The sequence below is a fragment of the Vulpes lagopus genome, chromosome 11 (assembly GCF_018345385.1).
Source record: "Vulpes lagopus strain Blue_001 chromosome 11, ASM1834538v1, whole genome shotgun sequence".
NCBI classification, from domain to species: Eukaryota; Metazoa; Chordata; class Mammalia; order Carnivora; family Canidae; genus Vulpes; species Vulpes lagopus.
Genome location: NC_054834.1, coordinates 19,902,180 through 19,922,711, shown reverse-complemented (window position 1 = coordinate 19,922,711; position 20,532 = coordinate 19,902,180). Strand labels below are relative to the sequence as shown.

The window sequence follows — 20,532 nt, the reverse complement described above, 5'->3', positions numbered from 1 at the left end:
TTTTTCTCCAATTCTGTAGATTGCCTTTTCACTTCGTTGATGGTTTCCTTTGCTTCGCAGTGCTTTTTAGTTTGATGTAGACCCACTTGTCCACTTCTACTTTTGTTGTTTTTGCTTTTGGTGTCAAGTCTAAAAAGTCATTAAGGCCAAAGTCAAGTTGTTTGCTGCCTATGTTTTCTTCTAGGAGTCTCACAGTTTCAGTCTTAAATTCAGATCTTTAATTCATTTTCCGTTAATTTTTGTGTACAGTGTGAGATGTTTTATTCTTTTTGCAGGCAGCTATCCAGTTTTCTCAACATTATCTATTAAAGAGTCTGTCTTTTCTCCATTGTACATTCTTGCCTCCTTTATTGTATGTTAATCAACCTTATTTGTGTGGGTTTCTTTCTGGCCTCCCTATTCTGTTCCTCAGACCTATATGTCTATTTTCATGTTAATACCATACTGTAGCTTTGTCATATAGTTGGAAATTAGGGACTGTGATGCCTTCAGCTTTATTCTTCTTTATTAAGATTTCTTTGGCTATTTAGACTCTTTTTTGGTTCCCTGCAAATTTTAGGATGGTTCATTATATTTCTGTGAAAAATGCTACTGGTATTTTGATAGGGATTGCGTTGAATCTGTAGATTACTTTGGGTAGTATTTCTATTTATTTGTGTCTGCTTCAATTCTTTTCATCAGTGTCATGGTGACAGTGTCCTCTTTGATTAAATTTATTCCTAGGTATTTTATCCTTTTTGATTTTACATCCTGCAGCTTTACTAAGTTTATTAGTTCTCACAGGCGGCAGCTTTTAAAGTATGAAAATATGTACAGTTCTGTGGGACTGCAAGTCTAAAGTCTCACTGGCTACCACAGCCAAGTGTCCTAGAGGTGTCCTCTGTGTGGCAGCAGCAAAAGTTAGGATGTCAGATGTGGGTGTATAAGCTCCTTTCCAGGCAATGATGACCTGGAGTGATGCAGAAGGAGAACGTGAAGATGGCCCACTGGCCTCTCCCCCCTAGAGAACACTTTATTTTTTTTTTTAATTTTTTTTATTTATTTATGATAGTCACAGAGAGAGAGAGAGAGGCAGAGACACAGGCAGAGGGAGAAGCAGGCTCCATGCACTGGGAGCCTGATGTGGGATTCGATCCCGGGTCTCCAGGATCGCGCCCTGGGCCAAAGGCAGGCGCCAAACCGCTGCGCCACCCAGGGATCCCACAGAGAACACTTTAGTAGACTCCTAGATCTGTGTCACATTAGAATCCTGCCCCTTAGGTTGAAGTTCCAGGAAAAGCAAATAGGCCAGTTTCAAAGAAAGACTTGATGTATGTTGCAATCTGTTGTTGGTGCTGTGCCCTGCAGGTGCAATAGCCAAGAACTATTTCTCCATTTGTTACAGTCCCATGAAACCCATGAAAGCAAGCTCTCCTGGCCTACCAGAGACAAGCAATCAAGAGGCATCCCTGGGTGACAGTCACAGAAACTGGGACAGTAGACACACATACATGCGCCCTTCTGGAAGACTGTCACTCAAGAGCACAGCAGACGGAGAGCACAAAGACTGAGCCAGCCCTCCAAGGTCTCTGGAGAGGTTTACAGTTGGCCCTTAGATGTGTGTGTAATTAGCCTGACCCTCAGGCTACAGGAATGAAGAACTAGTAGGCTTCTTCCACAGAAATACTGGGTGCCTCAGTCTGTTGCCTCCTGCTGCGCTATGGCCAGTAGCCAGTTAAGAACACTCTTTCTGTTATAGTCCTGTGTGAACCCTGAGCAGAAGCCCTGTGGGCCACCAGAGCCAAGTATCCTGGAGGTCTTCCCTGGAAGCAGCCATACAAGTCAGGGTACCAGATGAGGGCACAAACTCCTTTGCAGGAGTCAACAGCAAGCTGGTGTGAGGCAGAGGGAGAGCACAAAGATGGGGCCTGCTGGCCTCCATTCCCAGAGAGTATTACGGCAGGACTCTAGATGTGTGTTCAATTAGATGCCTGTCCTGAGTCTAATGCTTTAAGATAAGAAAATAAGCCTCTTTCATAAAAGTCTGGGCACTTTACAGTCAGCTGCCTCTGCACTGGATGTAGGGGTGGATGAGTCTGCACTTGAGCCCTTTGATAAGTGTTTTCTCAGTTCACTGTAGTCTTGTAGGTTTCATGGACGCAAGCCCCTGTGGCTTTCAGAGCTGGAGGCTTTGGGGGCTCATCTCTCAGGTGCAGGTGTTAGAAGCTGTGGTGTTCAATGCCAGGTTTAAACCCTTTGCTTTTCATAAAGAAGTGTGGGGTCTTGGGGTGCCTGGGTGGCTCAGTGGTTGAGCCTCTGCCTTTGGCTCAGGTTGTGATCCCGGGGTCCTGGAATCAAGTCCTGCATTGGGCTCCCCACAGGGATCCTGCTTATCCTTCTGCCTATGTCTCTGCCTCTCTCTGTGTCTCTCATGAATAAATAAATAAAAATCTTAAAACAAAACAAAAAAAAACTTGATGTCTTGAGATTTTTTTTTTCCCATGCTACAAATGAGTCCTATGGTGAGATTGTGACTTCATCTCTCCTGCCCACTTTAATACGGGCTTTTCTCCCCTCCCTCATTCATGCAATGTTTAGGAGTTTCTCAGCTAGTTTTTGAGGTTTTGGTTGTTCTGTTTTTGTGGGATTTTTTGGAAGGAATTTTTCCATATGTAGGTGTAAATTCAGTGGGTCTGTGAAAGGAGATGAGCTCAAGGTCTTCTTATGCTGCCATCTTGAACTGGAACCCAGGACTATTTAATGTAATAAAAATTAAGGACAGAGTTGTCTGGAAATGGCTTTGACTTCCCTCCTTTTTGATTTAAAACATAAGGAAAGGATTGAAGCTGTACTGTGAAGTTGCACAGAAAATAATTAAAAATCAAGAATGCCAAACATAAAATTCCAGGTAATAGCTAATCTTCTAAATGGCTTACTTTTAAGACTAGCTTTACGATGAAATTATGCAAACATCTCTCAATTTAGTAAAAATGAACTCCCAAATCACAGATCTAAGTTAATTAACAAAAAAAAAAAAAAAAGAAAGAAAATCCTGGTAAGATAGAGAAAACATACATCGTGTGTGCAGGGAAAAGATTAAGAATTCCTTCATAGACACTGCAGTTGGAAAAGTAATTTCCTTGGCCTTCTCAGGTTATCAGCAGTCCTACTCTATGCCCTAGTCTCAGGAGGAAACAGTACCTCCTTTTATTAAAAGTGGCACTCGTTCACCTGCTAAAATAGTTGTTAACATCGGCACTGATCTTTTATACACACTTGGCTTCAATACTATTGTCTCCATTTTAATCCATAAAACAATGCATTCTTAATTTGAAGAACTGTCTCTTGGCAATGGCAGTGTTTCCACTCACTCCGTTGGTATGGAGCTCAGGAAAATGGCCAGTAAATCAAGGAGGCTGGAAATACCTGACCTTCTATATGGCGCTTAAGATTTATCACATGGTGGTGACTGTCCTAGGGCAGGCTTCTTCAGCCCTGGTCTGCATGATGGCACATTTGAGTGTTTCTGCACTTGAAATGTGTTTCACAACTTTCTTTTTCTTTAAAGATTCATTTATTTATTCATGAAAGACGCAGAGAGACAGAGACACAGGCAGAGGGACAAGCAGGCTCCATGCAGCGAGCCCGATGTGGGACTCGATCCCAGATTCTGGATCCCTGGATCACGCCCTGAGCTGAAGGCAGACGCTCAACTGCTGAGCCACCCTGGTGTCCCTGTTTCACAACTTTTAATGTAACTAAAAATCCAAGTAAATAATAGCACAATAGACACCAAAGCAAGCTATTGGTTAAGGGAAAAATGCCTGGGAAACAGGCCAATGGAGTTGTGAAATCTAAAACTCGTGGTAGAAGGGCATTTTAAGTATTAAGGTAGGGTTTTGAGAAACAAATAACAGGAACAAAACTTCCCAATCAAATTTAAAATGACATAAATCTCTCATATTTTTGGTTTTGTGAAACCAAGAGACATATCCTGAAGTTGAATAAAAAAAAAAAAAGGTGCATTTTGGTCCTCCACATTTTCCATTTATCAATATCAGAGTGAGACACTCAGAATTTTTAACTATAAAGGTGAATCACAGTGGTTATTTTGTTTCTGAGGCATTTCATCCAAGGCTCATAGCAACAACCCCTGGTCAAACACTGATGACGATTTTAAAGTCGCCCCCAAATTAAACAGTCTTTATGATCAAGTAACAGTGACATTTATTGTTTGCCACACACCAGGCTCACTTCTCAGTGCTTAATATGCATTATAAACTTAGTAAATACTGATAACCTTTAAGATTAGTGTTCTGATTAGTTAATCCCCATTTTTTCAGAGGATGAAGCAGAGGAAAGATTAAATAAATTTCCCAAGGTTGCCCAATTAAAAAGACATAGAGTCAGGATTTGAACCCGGACCGGATGCTAGGGTCTAGGCCACCACCACCACTCTCTACCTGCCTCTAAAATAGCACACTGAGCAGTGACAAGAGGAGCAATTTAACGCTGATGACGGCATTAAATTCATTTATAAGAGGCAGGATGGTTGGTTCAGACAATACACAATGTAAAACATCTAAAGCTTCATATAAAACATCTAATTTGTTCATACAAATTATATTAGCTTCAAATCTAATGGATGTTAAGAGAATATAGCTTGTGTATAAGACTTAATAGGCATATTTACGTTTTCTTGTTATTTTTATAGAGATATATTTGATATAGGACATTAGTTTCAGGTATGCAACATGATAATTAGACATTTGTATATATTGTGAAATAATTGCCACACAGTTATCACCTCACATAGTCACAAAATTTTTTGTGGTGAAAACTTTCAAGATTCTCTCTCAGACTTTCAAATATGCAATACAGTATCAACGATCCTTGCCATGCTTTACGTTCTATCTCCGTGATGTATTTTATAGCTGTTAGTACCTATTAACTTCTTTCACTATTTTGCTGACCACCCTGCTTCTGGCAATCAGCAATCTGTTTTTTGTATCTATGAACTACTTTTTTTTTTCTTTATTCACATGTGAGATCATAAAGTATTTTTCTCTCATTTTACTCACATAGTGCCCTGAAGATCTATCCATGTTGTTGCGAATGACAACGTTTTATTTTTATGGCTGAAAAATATTCTATATTTATGTACCACATTTTCTGGACCCATTCATCTATTACTTGGTGCTTAGATTGTTTCCATATCTTGGCTACTATAAATGCTGCAGTGAACATGAGGATGTATCTGTCTTTTTGAATAAATTTTTATTTTCTTCAGAAGTGAAATTGCTGGATATTACAGCTCTACTGCTTAATTTTTCAAGGAACTTCCATACTGTTTTCAGTAGTGGCTGCACCAATTTACATTCTCGCCAGGAGTGCACAAGCATTCCCTTTCTCCACGCTCTCACCAACTTATTTCATGTCTTTTGGATAATGGCCATTCTAACAGGTATGAGCATTTTTGTGATTTTTATTTGCATTTTTTTCTGATGATTAGTGATGCTGAAAACATTCATGGACTTGTCGGCCAATTGTATGTCTTCTTTGGAAAAATGTCTAGATCATCTTTTAAAAATCAGATTGTGTGATTTTCACACTGAGTTGTAAAAGTTCTTCATAGCTTTTCAATATTAACCCCTTATCAGATAGGATTTGTGAGTGTATTTTCCCATTCCATAGGCTGCCTTTTCATTATTTCCTTTGCAGTGCAGTAAGTAGCTTTTCAGTTTGTAGTCCTACTTCTGTATTTTTTGTTTTTGTTGCCTTAATTTTGGCATCAGATTAAAAAATTAATTGCCTAGACTAGATGTTAAGGAGGTAGCTACATTTCTTCTAGGAGTTTTAGGGTTTCATATCTTATATTCAAGTCTTCAATCCGTTTATTTTTTGCATGTGTTTTAAAATAGTGGTCATTTCATTCTTTTGCATATGGCTGTCCAATTTTCCCAACACCATTTGAGGAATATCCTTTCCTCACTGTATATTATTGGTTCTGTAAACTAATTGACCATAAATGCATGAGTTTCTGAGCTCTGTAGGCTGTTCCTCAGATCCGTGTGTCTATTTTTATGGCAATACTATATTATTTTGATTATGCTTTGTAATATATTTTGGAATCGGGCAGTATGCCTCCAGCTTTGCTCTATCTTATGTATTTTTAATCTAAAAAACGTGTTGTGGTTCAGATAAAATCAGGTTAAGGATAAGCTACTTACAGGTTTTCTAGAAATAAGGTAGCATTAAGAGTTCTATAACAGACATGAAGTCAGAAGTCCTAGGTTTGAAATGTTGATTTGATCTTGCTCGAGTTAATTAACCTCTCTGAGCCTTTTCTGATCTTACAGTTACTTTAACATTCAGTAAGAACATATGCATGTTATTCAGGACTTTTTCAGTGACTGAATTTGAATGAATTAGATCAAGCATCTAAGGAGTCTTTTAGAAGAGTACTGAAGTGAAGGGAATGCTAGAAACTAGAACAGCTTTTAGAAACTTGGTGATAAGTGGGACTACAACTGGTTCATTCTGGGTCACTTGCCTAGTGATGGGAGACTAGGTCTGGTCAGGCTTGAGCCTATGCCAGGGAGGACTGGCAGCTTTACCAGAACCATGCAGTTCCCAAAAGGGCAGACTAAAGAAGATACCAGTTAAACCTAAAAATGGTATCACAAAATCCTAATTAGTAAAAATAACTAGCAGATATCAATGAACACTTCCTATGTTCCAGGCATTGTTTTGAGCATATTTCACATAGTGCGTAGATAAACACTGAAGGAAAACCCCGGCTATGCACAAAGTACAATTACTATTAAGATGTAGTTTGGGGGATCCCTGGGTGGCGCAGCGGTTTGGCGCCTGCCTTTGGCCCAGGGCGCGATCCTGGAGACCCAGGATCGAATCCCACATCAGGCTCCCGGTGCATGGAGCCTGCTTCTCCCTCTGCCTATGTCTCTGCCTCTCTCTCTCTCTCTCTGTGACTATCATAAATAAAAAAAAAAAAAAAAAAAAAGATGTAGTTTGGGAGTGGAGTGGAAATGTAATGACATGGGCTCAGATGATGGAAGAGCCCTGAATAGGAGGCTAAGTTAAATTTGATTTTATTGACCCATCGGAGTCACTGCAGGTCAATGCACAGAAGATAACACAACTGCAGTTCTATGTTAGGATAACTGGCCTGGATTAGAGAAAGGGGAAATGGGAGGTGAATTTAATTAATGCGCCATTTCCTGTAGAAGTTAAGCAAAAACCTGCATTCAGTAGGTGGTAGTAGGAATGGGAAGAAAAAAAAAAAAAAGCATTAAGGCACCAAAAAAGTAGAATTGGGAGTGAAATGGTGGCTTATCAGAAATGGAGACGAGAGCTAAAAAGAGTTCTAAGTGGTTCAAAAACTTCCCACTGAGAGACTGAATAAATGATGGTACTGACTAGCTATACAAGGAGGGGAGAACTAGTTTAATGGGAGAACAATGATGAATATGGTTTGGGGCATATGGACTTGGAGCAGGGCGTACATTCTCAAGAGGGGACATCAAGCAGGCAGTCCTAAATGTGGCACCACAGCTCATGAGGAAAACTTGAGCAGAAAAATCTACTCAAGCTTCTGGAGTAGATGAAATTGCAAAAAGATAGCAAAGACAGAGAACAAATGGACATTCTAGATAGATAATTAAATCCTAATGCAAAACATGTATTTACTCAACAGGTTTGTAAAATTTTAAAAATTTAAATTTATTAGGATTTTTTAGTAACACAATTACACAGAATAAAGTTCAGGAATTCACCAATGATGGTCACCAAGATGTGCTTCTTTGTGGCTTTTTGAACAGTATTTCTCATGATTCAAATTTATTCATAGTATAGGTGAATTTCATACATAGCTTCACAATATGGATGTTACAGGTCTCCCATCGGTGAAATTAATGAAAACATATCTTTCATGGAAGGCACATAAAGAATCTAAACTAACACATTTAAGAAACTGTGATAACTGGGAGTTTCTTTACAAAGAAGAAAAACGAATCCCCAAAATAGAACAGGTGAAAATGTAGTCTGTGGTTACCCACACACACATACACATTACTTCAAGAAGTATACTGCAACAAAATGACAGCACATTAACTCAACTTAGAAATTACTTATCCACCAAGCTTACTGAAGGACTTCTCGAGATGAGGAGAAAAAACAGGAGGGTAGGGAATGCTGTTCATGTGGTTGAAACGAGGTCACAGAGACACATTGTGAATAATGAAAAGAAATGACTATCAAAATTCAATATCGAGCTAACACGTAAGACTTATTTCGGGACACATACAATCACTGACTTTACTTAACACTACTACTCAGTTTCTAAGTGTAATTGCCCATTTCATTCTCAGAAATAACAGCACAATTTAAAAAGATACTAACTCAAGCAAGTGGAGGAAATTTGAATAGTCTAAGGGAAAAAGAATTTTACTATAGTGTGATAATTAAATTTGAGACTAGTTACATATATGAATTTAAAGCTTGCATTATATCAGCAGCAGAATATTCAAAGATCTTTCTTGTTATCTTCCAAATAAGGAACTATCATGTATGCTAGGTACAAGGGATTTCCCAAAGGAAATACACAAATGAATGTCTCAAAATTCATTATGCTGACATATTTTTTACCCACAAAATGCTCTCAATAATCCACCTAAGCTTAGTTATAAATAAAAATGTAGTTATTTAAAGTGTATAAAAATTAATCTGGCATCGCCTTTAAGGAAATGCATGAATACCATTCAAATATTAAAATTCAAAGTGAAAACAAACCAACTGAATAAAAATTAAGTGTTTATATTAAGTCGAAGAGTATATCCTCAAAAATCTGAAATTTTAGTTTTTCAAACCCAATTCAATGTAGAATCAAATCAGCATGCACTCTTTCAAGAAAAATTAAAATGCATACAGTGTTTACATAACTGATCCAAAGGCAGGTATAGTCATCCTCTTAAGAACATTTCAATAAAACACGTTAAATTTAAAGAACAAATCATGTTATTAAAATAGTCTGTGCAAGGTTTGTACAAATATTTTTAGGATAAGTATACATAGAATCAAGATAAAGACTGCAATGTTTCCTAATATTAATTACTGTACTTAAAAATTTACAGGACATGAACATAAATAAAGCTATTTAAAACTGGCAAACACAGTAATAGTCTGTCATTCAGTACAAAGTACTTAATATTTCTGTTATTACCAAAGCCATCACGCTTAGAATCTTAAGTTGCCACTCGTAAAGCCTAAAAGTAATGTGGAAAACTAAAGTCATAAATACATGTATACATACATTTGCATATTTACACTTACGCAGAAATCATCAATACACTAGAGCCGAGCGTTAACACTGCCCTTAGGTTCACACCGTAGGACCACCTTTCACGTTTAAGAAAGGTCCTTCTCTTGCTTTCCATTAAAAAAACACAACTTTCGTCAGGTCCCAGATGCATTTGCCGTATACTACATTCTGTGTTGCTGCAAGACTCTAGTTTAGAGAGATCCACATATAAGCACTCATTTGGTTTGAAAATACATTTTCCCATTAACTGCAAAACTTAGAAGAGACCACAATCTTTTAGATTATTTTTTATGATGACATCTGTTACAGCATCAAAAACAAACTGCACATTCTTAGTATCTGTAGCACATGTGAAGTGGGTGTATATTTCCTTTGTGTCCTTTCTCTTATTGAGGTCTTCGAACTGACACTGAATATATGCAGCTGCCTCTTCATATGTGTTTGAGCCTGGGATGGGAAAAGGCAAGACAGAAGGCGAAAAGTTAAAATGAGTACATGGCTAATAAGCAAAATGGACCTGGAAATACTGAAGTCCATTTCATACATATAAAATATGTGGGGTTTTTTTTTGTTGTTGTTATTTTCTGTTCTGGAATGAGAAAAATGATTTCTTCTAAATGAAAAACACCCGACGTTAATGACCTTTTCATGACTCTAAGCCTTAAAAAAACAAACACACATGCTCCCCAGGGTATTTTTCCCTGCCCGATCTAAATGTCAGATCTCCTCATTTTCTTCTCCTTTATATTCTCCATCCCAACACTGAGCCAACTCCCTTCTCTGATGGTGGCACGCCATTTCATTTCTAGCCTAGTGGCTGACCAAGAAATGCTGGCTGACTGAATGCCCATCTGTACTTTTTATTCCCTTTTCTCTATACACATTAATTAGCATTTCTCTTTTTTTTTTTCATTTTTCTTTATTCAGAAACTGTACACAGGCTTATGGCCATGAGGTTGAAGACTTCTGAATACAGACACTCCAGAAGTGGTCTGTATCTAAAGATAATCACAATGCACGCTCTGTGGGGCAGCAATACAGTGCCTCAGCTTGCCCTTGACAGAACTATACACACGTATGCACCAAAAGACATACAAAGACTGTTCATAGCAGAGGTAACCTCCATGTTAGGAAACCACCCCAAAGTTCATTAATTGCAGACTGGCAAATAAAGTTTCGTGTGTCCGTACGATGAGCCGCCATACAATACTGAGAAATGAGAACGAAGTACTGTTGGATGTACAACCACATGAATGAGTTCCAGAAACATACTGAGGAACCAATGAAGCCAGACACAAAAAGAGCACAGAACTGTATGATTCAACTGAAGTTCGGGAAGAGAAGGTGGAAAACAAAATCTATGAAGACAAAAGTCATTACTCTGTGTGTAGGGGGATGGTGGTGGTGGTGATTGCTTAAGACTGGGAGAGGTAGGGTGGGGTTTCAGGGGACCTGGAAATACTCAGTGCCTTGATCTGAGTGGCAAATATATCTGTATTTTCACTTCTTAAAATTCAATTTGGGCTAAGTGCACACATATATATTTTATATATGTATATACATAACACCTCAAAAACTGTTCCATTTGGAAAAATATCGTTAAATCTTTTGCGGGGACACTAAAAAATTATTTGCTTGGCTTTCAAGGTCCTCTGTTACCCAGTCTGATTGGTAAAGCTATTCTTTATTCCCACTGGTGGCTCACCCCATGTCAGACAGGACCTTATGCACCAACTCCCACCTGTGATACTGCAGTGCACTTCACCAGTTGTTTCCGTATCTCAGCTATAGTAAATAACGCAAAAAAATATGTGGGTGTACATATCTTTTTAAGTGTTTTCATTTTTTTTTCGAAAAATTCCCCAAAGTAGAATTGCTGGATATTTCTACTTTTATTTTTTGGTTGGACTCTCTATACTGTTTTCCATAAGTGGATGCACTAATTTGCATTCTCACCAGCAGTGCAAGAAGGTTTCCTTTTCTCTACAACCTCACCACACTTGTTTTGATAATACCTATTCTAACAGATAAGGGTGCTAGCTCACTGTGGTTTTGATTTGCATTTCCCTGATGATTAGTGGTTTTGAGTACCTCTTCGTGGTCCTGGTGGCCACTTCTATGTCTTCTTTGGGAAAGTATCAATTCAGATCTTCTGCCCATTTTTTTAGTGGACTGTGTTTTTTTGCTATTGAGTTGGTGTTCTTCATATAATTTTCAATATTAATCCCTTATCAGATACATAATTTCCAAATATCTTTTCCCATTCCATATGTTTCCTTTTCATTTTGTTGGTTTCCTTTGCTGTGCAAAAACTTTACAGCTTGATATGGTCCTACTTGTGTATTTTTGCTTTTGTTGTCTTTAATTTTGATGTCAGATCCAAAAAATCATCACCAAGACCAATGTCAAGGGGCTACTGCTTCTTTTCTTCTAGGAGTTTTATGGTTTGGAGTCTTGATTTTTTTTTTTTAATTTATTTATTAGAGAGAAAGAGAAAGCATGAGCAGAGGGGAGGAGGAGGAGAAGCAGTGGAGTCTTAAGTTCATTTTGTGTATGGTAAAATATAGTGGTCCAGTTTACCCAACATGATTTATTGAAGAGACTGTCTTTTCTGCATTGTATGTTCTTGGCTCATATGTTGTAAATTTTATCATATATGTCTGGGTTTTTTTTTCTGGGCTGTTTCCCAGATATATGCATCTATTTTTATGCCAATTCCATACTGTGTTGATTACTATAGCTTTGTAATACAGTTGAAAATCAGGGTACATACTGTCTTCAGCTCTGTTCTTTCTCAGGACTGCTTTGGTTACCTGGGTTCTTTTGTGGTTTCACACAAATTTTAGGGTTATTTATACTATTTCTGTGAAAAAATGCCATTGGAATTTCGATAGGGATTGCACTGTATCTGTAGATTGTGCTCTAGGTAGTATGGGCATTTTAACATTATTTTTCTAATCCATGAACATGGAACATCTTACCATGTATTTATATCTTCTTCTATTTGTTTCACCAATGTCTTGTAGTTTTCAGTGTAAAGATCTTTCTCCCTTTAAATTTATTCCTAGCTATTTTTTTTCTTTCTAATGCAATTGTAAATGGTATTTTCTTAATTTCTTTCTGATACTTCATTACTAGTGTATGGAAATGCACAGTATTTCTGCTTATATACTGTGTATCCTGTTACGTGACTGAGCTGATTAATAGTAGTTTGGAAGAGTGTGTGTATATGCACACATACATGTACACATATATGTGTCATCTGCGAAGAGAGACAGTATTGCTTCTTTTCAATCTGGATGCATTTTATTTCTTTAATTGCTTAAGTGCTCTGGTTAGGATTTGTAATACTATGTTGAATAAAAGTGGCAAGACAGGGATTCCTTGTTTTGTTTCTGATCTTAGTGGAAAAGCTTGAAGCTTTTCTTTCTTTCTTTTTTTTTTTTTTTTGGAAGCTTGAAGCTTTTCACTGTTGAAGTATGATGTAAAAGTATGAGCTTATAATGTATGGTCTTTGTATGTTGAGGCATATTCCCTCTGTACCCACTTCGCTAAGTTTTTATCAATCATTACTTAAGGTTGAATTATGTCATGGATTTTTCTGTGTTTGAGAAAATCAAGATTTTTATCTTTAGCTTTGTTAAGGTCATAGAGCATGTTGATTTGCAAATGTTAAGCTACTCTTACGTCCCTGCAACAAACCCCACTACACCATGGTGTACAATCCTTCTAACAGACTGCTGGATTCGGTTTGCTAAGATTTTGTTGAGGATTTCTGCATTTACATTTATCAGGGAGTACTGCCTACAATTTTCTTAAGTCATCTTTGTCTGATTTTGGTATCAGGGTAATGCTGTCCTCATAAAATGAGTTTGGAAGTGTTCCCTCCTATATACATATAATTTTTACAAGAGTTTTAGAAGGACTGGTATTAATTCTTCTGTAGACGTTGGTAGAATTCATCAGTAGAGCCATCTGGTCATGGACGTATTTATTGGGAGGTTTTGATTACAAAGTAATTGGTTTGCTCAGATTTTCTATTTCTTCATGTTCCAGTCTTGTTAGAAACATACACCCTAAGAATTTTTCTACTTTTTCTAGGTTGTCTAAATAACCTAGTTTGCTAGCAGATCACCACATACTTAACAAATCAAAATTTAGTATTATCAAATCATAAAAGAGTGGTGCTCTGAAATTCTTAAGCAATAAACTGTGTCCTATTTACAGAAATTAATGCAACTTGTCAATTAAAAATATGTTTTGGGGAAACAGCTTGCACTTAGTGCATAGCTCAACCTGCTGTATATATTATGCGTAGCTAGACTGCTAAGTGCCAAGAGCTACAAGATACACGAATAGATTCATGAGCACATTTCTTAATCTGATTTTAATTCTTAAGAATGGCAAAGATGTGGTGGGAGGGTGATAGATTTTTTTCTACATATACTAGAACTGTCAAGTTATCAAGGCAGGTATAGGTGATGACCTAGTTCACGAATGGAGACCTGAAAGCGGGGGTGGTGATATAATTGAAAGGAAGATAGAGGAGAGTTGAGAAAACAAACAACACGAGTTCAGTTTGAGTTTCAGGTGCTAAAAAAACAGACATGTTCAACAAGCAGTTGGAAATGCGAGCCTAAAGCTCTATAGAGAAATGAGTCGACCATGGAATTTAACATGGTGAGAATAAACAGGACTATGAAAGGAGAGTGCGCGAAAAGATCACAGGTTGCAGATGGAATGTGCTGAAATGCCAACATATGGATATTTAAGTGAAAGAGGAGGAAATAGGAGCAGGCAGTGGTAGAGAGAAACCAAGTGACTAGTTTAGAGGCTATAGAGGCTGCTTCTATACAGAGTCAACAGTCCGGAATTAAAAGGGAAGGTTGCAGCAAGAAGCAAGGGAATCAAAACGTAGGACGCGCAATGAGGACTTGACATTATAATCCTAACACTGGGCATGTGAAAAAATTATGTAATACTCTCTGTGTTCAAAGACTGTGAGATCACGGATTTTTATTAACTTGACAACATAAGAAATACTCTTTGCTGCTCTGAAATCCCTATAGGCATATGATATTTATGGATTCATTTGGGAACTCTGATAATATTAGCACAAATTGGTTACTTCATAATAGAAAATGACAAAAATAAACTGAAAGATGAAAGTAAAGGCAAAACTGAGGCACCTTGATTCTGGCTAGCTTCAAACTTGGACACAGGACTACAAATAATTTTATGCCTAAAAAGCACTAAAATGTTCCTGGACAAGGTGACAGGAAACTATGACTTTCAGAGAGAAAACAAAATTAACAAGCAACTATGTCAAATTATTTTGAAATGAAGTATAATCCTGGAGGCCACAAAAAGACCTGGAAGACTGAACAGTGTGATTAATTCATCAAAGAACTTTCCCCTTTGGTTCTAATGAGAATTTAATTCTGGTGGTCTGGTTATTAATGGTCCAGGTGCAGAAGTGCCCCAGATGTGGGTCTGGACCTGGACTGTCACTAAAGCCCGAGCACTCCCACCTGCCTGAGCAGGATGAAAGAGGACTGGCCTCACAGGGGGGGGGGTTATCAGTGCCTTTGGAAAAAGGCGGTAAATACATAATACAAGACTCAAATTTTGTTCATAATGAAATGAGTCCTTGAGAAATTTTTTTTAAAGGATCGAGTGAGGGTAACTTGTATCGTTAGCTAAATGAACCAAACTGTTCAGAATATTTAGGTTTAGAGATCCTATAAACCAGTGGTAGTTAAATTCTTTGAGGCACAGAGTTCTACTCATTAAAATAAAATCTTAATCAGAAACCCAATATGCAAAACAGATTGAAAACGAAGTCACTCTGCTTAATAAGAGAGATGCTGTCTGTGTGCATGTCTGGTGGAGGAGAGAGGTGTCTCCCTTCCCGAAACCCACTTTTCAACAGCAGCCCAGGAGGTTCCAAGGAACTCAACAAGGACCAAGTTTTAGCTTCGGGTTTTACAAATGGGGTACTGAAACCCAGGTAAATTAACTGCCTTGTTGAAGATCAAAGAGCTAATCATGGAAAGGCCAGGACTGTACTTCAGGTCTCCTTTTGAAGTGTGAACCATTTCCCAGAGCTGGGAAATTACAGTACCATTAACAGTCTCATTACCAGTGCTGGGATTTCTTGTGAACCTTTGCCTGACTCCCCTGAAAATGACTCATGGATTCCTTCTTCATTTATCCCTCTATAATCACCATTCACACTCCTTTGTAGTAACATGTTGCACTACTTTATGAGTACATTTGTCTTTTTGAGATTAGACTGTGAGCACAGACATGTCTTACTGTGCATCACACCTACCTGACATGAGATCTGGTCACTGGATGAACAAATCAGTGTTTTAAATTTACGAAGACCTAAGATTTGTCACAGAAAATTATCTAACACCTTTTCCATAGGCCTATGTTTATTTTCAATAATCTTAGCTATATCTCAAGGAAATATTTGTCCTTCAGTGTGTTTAATAATTTCCCATAAAAGTAAGAGTCATTAAGGCAAAAGATTCAAAAATCTGTTACTGAAATCTTGTGTTAGGGGGACTTTCACTATAAATACATAACCTGACCAGTTATCCACAGAGAGTAAAATACCTGCATATTCAGGATAGCAAATAGTGAGAGGGCTCTTTTTGATTTTTTCCTCGAAGAGATCCTTCTTGTTTAGAAAAAGTATAATAGATGTATCTGTAAACCATTTGTTGTTACAAATGCTGTCAAACAACTTCATGCTTTCATGCATTCGATTCTGTAACAGAAAATAACATAATCTGTTTGTCTCAATGGCAAGGATTTTGAGGACTATTACTTTTAAAAAATAGTGTTAGAATAGAATAGAGCTTAGTCCGCTGATAAGTAAAATACCAGAGAAACACATTCCTGCCATTTAGGAACAAGTACACTTGATTACAGGTGAGGTGAATGTATACACCACTCATCACTTTTTGCATTCAACCAGTACTTGTGGAGCGCCCACTGTGTGTCACTGTGCCCAGGAACACCCTGCTGCAGGACCCTGCAACCTACAGATGCCAAGTGCAAACATCTGAAGAGAGACCTCACTGTTACAGAGTGAATCAAAGTTTCCATTAAAAGACAAGGAGGGTTTTTAAAGATTAATGTATTAAACTGAACAAGCTGAAACACGATTAGCCCAACGTTCTAAATATAATGATGTATCAGGGAAGGAAACCTCCAACGCTGTTTCCTGCCCTTCTAGTATCTGTGGTTTCTAAAAGGACACCGATGAATTTTATAGCATCGAAATGAGAAAAATGAACGAATGATGGTATAGAGTACCTGCTGCACTGTAACTGTATGTACTCGACTTTCAAAATACAAAAAGTGACATTTCGAACTTTCCCCCCCCATCTGAACTAAAGTTAACTTAAAATGACAGAGTTCTGGGGCATGTGGGTGGCTCAGTGGTTGAGCGTCTGCCTTTGGCTCAGGTCATGATCCTGGGGTCCTGGGATCGAGTTCCATATCGGGCTTCCTGCAGGGAGCCTGCTTCTCCCTCTATGTCTGTCTCTCTCTCTCATCAATCAATAAATAAAATCTTTAAAAAAAGAAAAAAATGAGCCTTAGATTATTATGAGGACTAACTTTACTTTCAGTTACTATGTAGATACTAGATATAGGAAGTGCACAGGTAAGTACATAGGGTTGAAGTGAGATTAACTCTGTCTTGTCTTATTTTAGGGGTTCATCTGTGCTTCTTGAGTGAGTATACTTCTCTTATTATATAAACAGAAGAGCTAGAGAAAAAAAAAAGCCAGCTGAACTTTCAAATAATTCATGCATTAGCAAGAATTACTCAATTTTTCTCAGAAAAATTCTTGGCAACATCTCCAGCCCTTTATATTTCATGCTTATTCTTTAACAGTGGTTCTACTTGCCATTTCTTCATCTTCAGCTAGAACCAGGTCATAGTCACTCAGGGCCACACAGAAGATGATGGCGGTCACCCCTTCGAAGCAATGAATCCATTTCTTCCGCTCTGATCTCTGTCCTCCCACATCAAACATTCTGTCAGAGAAACAGTGAGTTTGACATCACATTAAATGTTCAAAAGCTCTGAGGGGTTCTATAATATCATCCCCACCCCCGAAAAAAAAAAGCTCCAAATTGCAGGGGGATGTCGGATGAAAAGGGGAACATTATGGGAGGAAAATGATGTCACAAATTGGTGTTCGCAAAGGGGAAAAAAGTCTGGTTTTCAAATTTTTGATTGAAAACAAAGCCCAAAATACCCTCAAAAAAACAACACATTCATTAACATATGAGAACACTTAGATCAGAACATTAAAGCAGATACAAATGAGTGGACTAGACTATGAGTAAACACTGAGAAGTCACAGGAAGCAGCCAGGCAATGCAGAGATAATAGAGTATATTCAATTTGCCAAAGTCATAGAACATTACAGTCAGAGTACATGGTCCCCTCTGCCCACTTTAAAATGTCGCCCTTTCTCCCAGAGGCCGCAGGTAGGACTTTTACGTAGAGAAGAAACCTTATTCCAGGTAAGAAAAAGCTGAGCAAGCAAGTGATATTTACATGGGGCAAACAGGTTACCTAAATTAAAAAAGTAAAACCATATTAAAGGAACAAAAGAGATGAAACAGGACATAACTGTGTTGCCCTACTGAACAGGTTCAAAATTTAGAGTGAAAATACTCAATTTTTCTACAATAGATGACAGCAGACCACTGTAGCTTAGTGCAGGGTAAGAAGACAAACCGTGTGAAAACAATGATCTTTCCTCTTTTCCTTTTAAGACTTTTTTATTACGTTAAGCAAAAGTTGAAATTCACATGGATGTTATGCAACCTAGAAATAGCCAATTATATAATGGAAACACTATGCAAACTGGTACATTTTAAGAGGCTCCATTTATCTAGATGTCGCACTAATTAAAACAGTCCCTATTTAATTCTCAGGCAAAAAGAATTTCCCTGCAGAGTAGTATTGGCCTATAAACCAAATCTGAGTACCTCAACTGATATTGTTACTTTTATCATCATTCAAGTGCCCTTCATTCTTTTGGGTTAGAGAACTGTTTATTAAGTGTGCTATATGACAAAATGATTCTACCACACAATAAATTAAAATGGGTAAGACCCCCCCCCCCAAAAAAAAGAGAGCTGACGGTAAAGATCAAATAAGGAAAATAGAAAAGAAATTAAATGGTTACCATCTGTTAAACTGCCAAGGAAAACAGTTTGAAGATAACCTTATCCAAAAGACTATTTTGGGTAACTTCTTTGATCCAATGGCACGTATATCCTGACCACTCAATATAAAGTAACAACCAAACCCATCTCACCCCCTCCCACAATTTCCTCCTGTGACGGTGGGTTTTAGGTGTCAATTTGGCTAAGCAGTTATTTAGTCCAACACTGACGTAGGTGCCGCTGTGAAGGGATATCACTGCTGTGGTTGACAACTATAATCAGTCGTCTTTCAGTAAAGAAGATCATCCCTGATAATGTGGGGAGACTTCCTCCAGTCAGCTGGAAGCCTTAAGAACAAAAACAGATCTTCCTAGAGGGAAAAGAAATTCTACCCTAGGATGGCAACATCGGTTCCTGTCTGTGCCCTAGGAGCTTGTGCTGGCCAGCCCTCTGGTCACGTGAGTCAATTCCTTGAAATGGACCAGCCTGACTGACATAAATTTTAGGACCCACAGTGGGGAGCTGCTGTGACAAGTGGCTGTAGAATGAACTGGGTAAGAAGCAGAGGCTGGAAGGATCCTGAATCACTCAACAGAGAAGTCCAGACTACTCTGAAAAGATGGTTGGTTAGAAATACAACATAGAAGGTAGCAATTTTGGAGATCTAGGGAGTGCGCAAAGGATGGTGGGGTCTTCTCCTACCTTAGAGGATACGTGAATGTTAATGATGTTTTTGATGAGTTCTCAGAAGGAAATGAGAAACACATTCTTGGACACTGGAGAAAAGGTAATCCTTGGTGTAGAGTCACAAAACCTCTGCTAGAAGGCTCTAGTACTGGATGTTAGGAGATGAACTTGAATAGTAGTTGAGGAAATTTCCTAGCAAAGTGTGCAGAGTATGGTTTTGTTTCTCCTTGTTGCTATCGTAAAAAATATGAGGAAAGAGAGAGAAGCGGAGGAAAACCAGGGAAGAAGGCCATGCGACCAAGGCCAAGGAATGCAGAGCATTTCCAACCAGTACCAGAAGCAAGAGAAGATTCTTCTGTAAAGCTTCTAGAAGGAACACAGTCCTGCTGACACGTGGATTTCAAACTTGGAGGCTCCAGAACTATGAAAGAATAAATTTCTGTTGCTTTATACCACCTCACTTGTGGAAACTTGCTACAGCTACCCTAGGAATGAATATATCCCTCTTGCTTTTATTTCTCACTCTAGCAATTTATTACCTCCTGATAATTATAATATTTACTTCATCTTGCCTTCTCCTGTCCCAACAATGTAAAGACAAGACTTTGTCATACTTCATAAATATTTGCTGAGTGAATGAACTACGTCTACAGAATATTTTAAAACGCCTTCAAATGATAATAGACAAACCTTATTTCCTTGTTCAAGATCTAGGTCTTCCAGTTATGCTGTGGGATGTTACGTGTAAGAGAGCTTTACCTTGATAATCCAGTAGTTTAACTACAGAAGAAATCTCAGCTTATTTTAGCAATGAACGAGGGTCATTCATAGATTTGTCATAAACAAAGAACCTTCCATCTAAACAAGCACTTCTCAAACATTAGTGTAGATCAGAATCACCAGGTGGGCAAAATTGATGCTGCTGATCTGGGGACCATACTTTGGGAATCACTGGTCTTAACTCATTAAGCCAAGGAGCAAAAATGACTAAAATATGATGTTACAAATAACTGTGCATAAGGCATTATTCCTTTTTCACACATTAGAATTATCTTAAAATTCTGAACTATTTTTTTTAAATTAACCAAAAACAGAACAAAATAATATGTTCTCCTTCAGATGAACAGATGAGAGTTTTTTTTCTAGCATCAAAGAGGGAATGAATTTGAGTTTTCTTAGGTTTCTTTTTTTTTTTTTTTTTTTCGGGGAGGGGACGGAAAAGGTACACAAGGATATTGAAGATTCTGAGATGTTCTGATATTCTCAGACTGTCCTATGAGACCAAGACCGACTGGTACGAAGCCAGATGACCCTACAGGCAT

At 38.0% G+C, this 20,532-nt stretch overlaps 1 protein-coding gene across 1 annotated transcript in view; it reads right to left on the bottom strand.

The window, feature by feature from the left end:
- Positions 1-7,701: 7,701 nt before the first annotated feature.
- The window catches only part of GNAI1 (G protein subunit alpha i1), an 82,492-nt gene continuing 69,661 nt past the window's right edge, over positions 7,702-20,532 (bottom strand). Inside the window, exons 6-8 of the mRNA XM_041721730.1 lie at positions 17,248-17,377; positions 15,944-16,097; positions 7,702-9,766 (exon numbers count right to left, since the gene is read on the bottom strand). Coding sequence (XP_041577664.1) covers positions 9,576-9,766; positions 15,944-16,097; positions 17,248-17,377 — 475 coding nt within the window. The 3' untranslated portion in view covers positions 7,702-9,575. The remainder of the gene's footprint in view (positions 9,767-15,943; positions 16,098-17,247; positions 17,378-20,532) is intronic.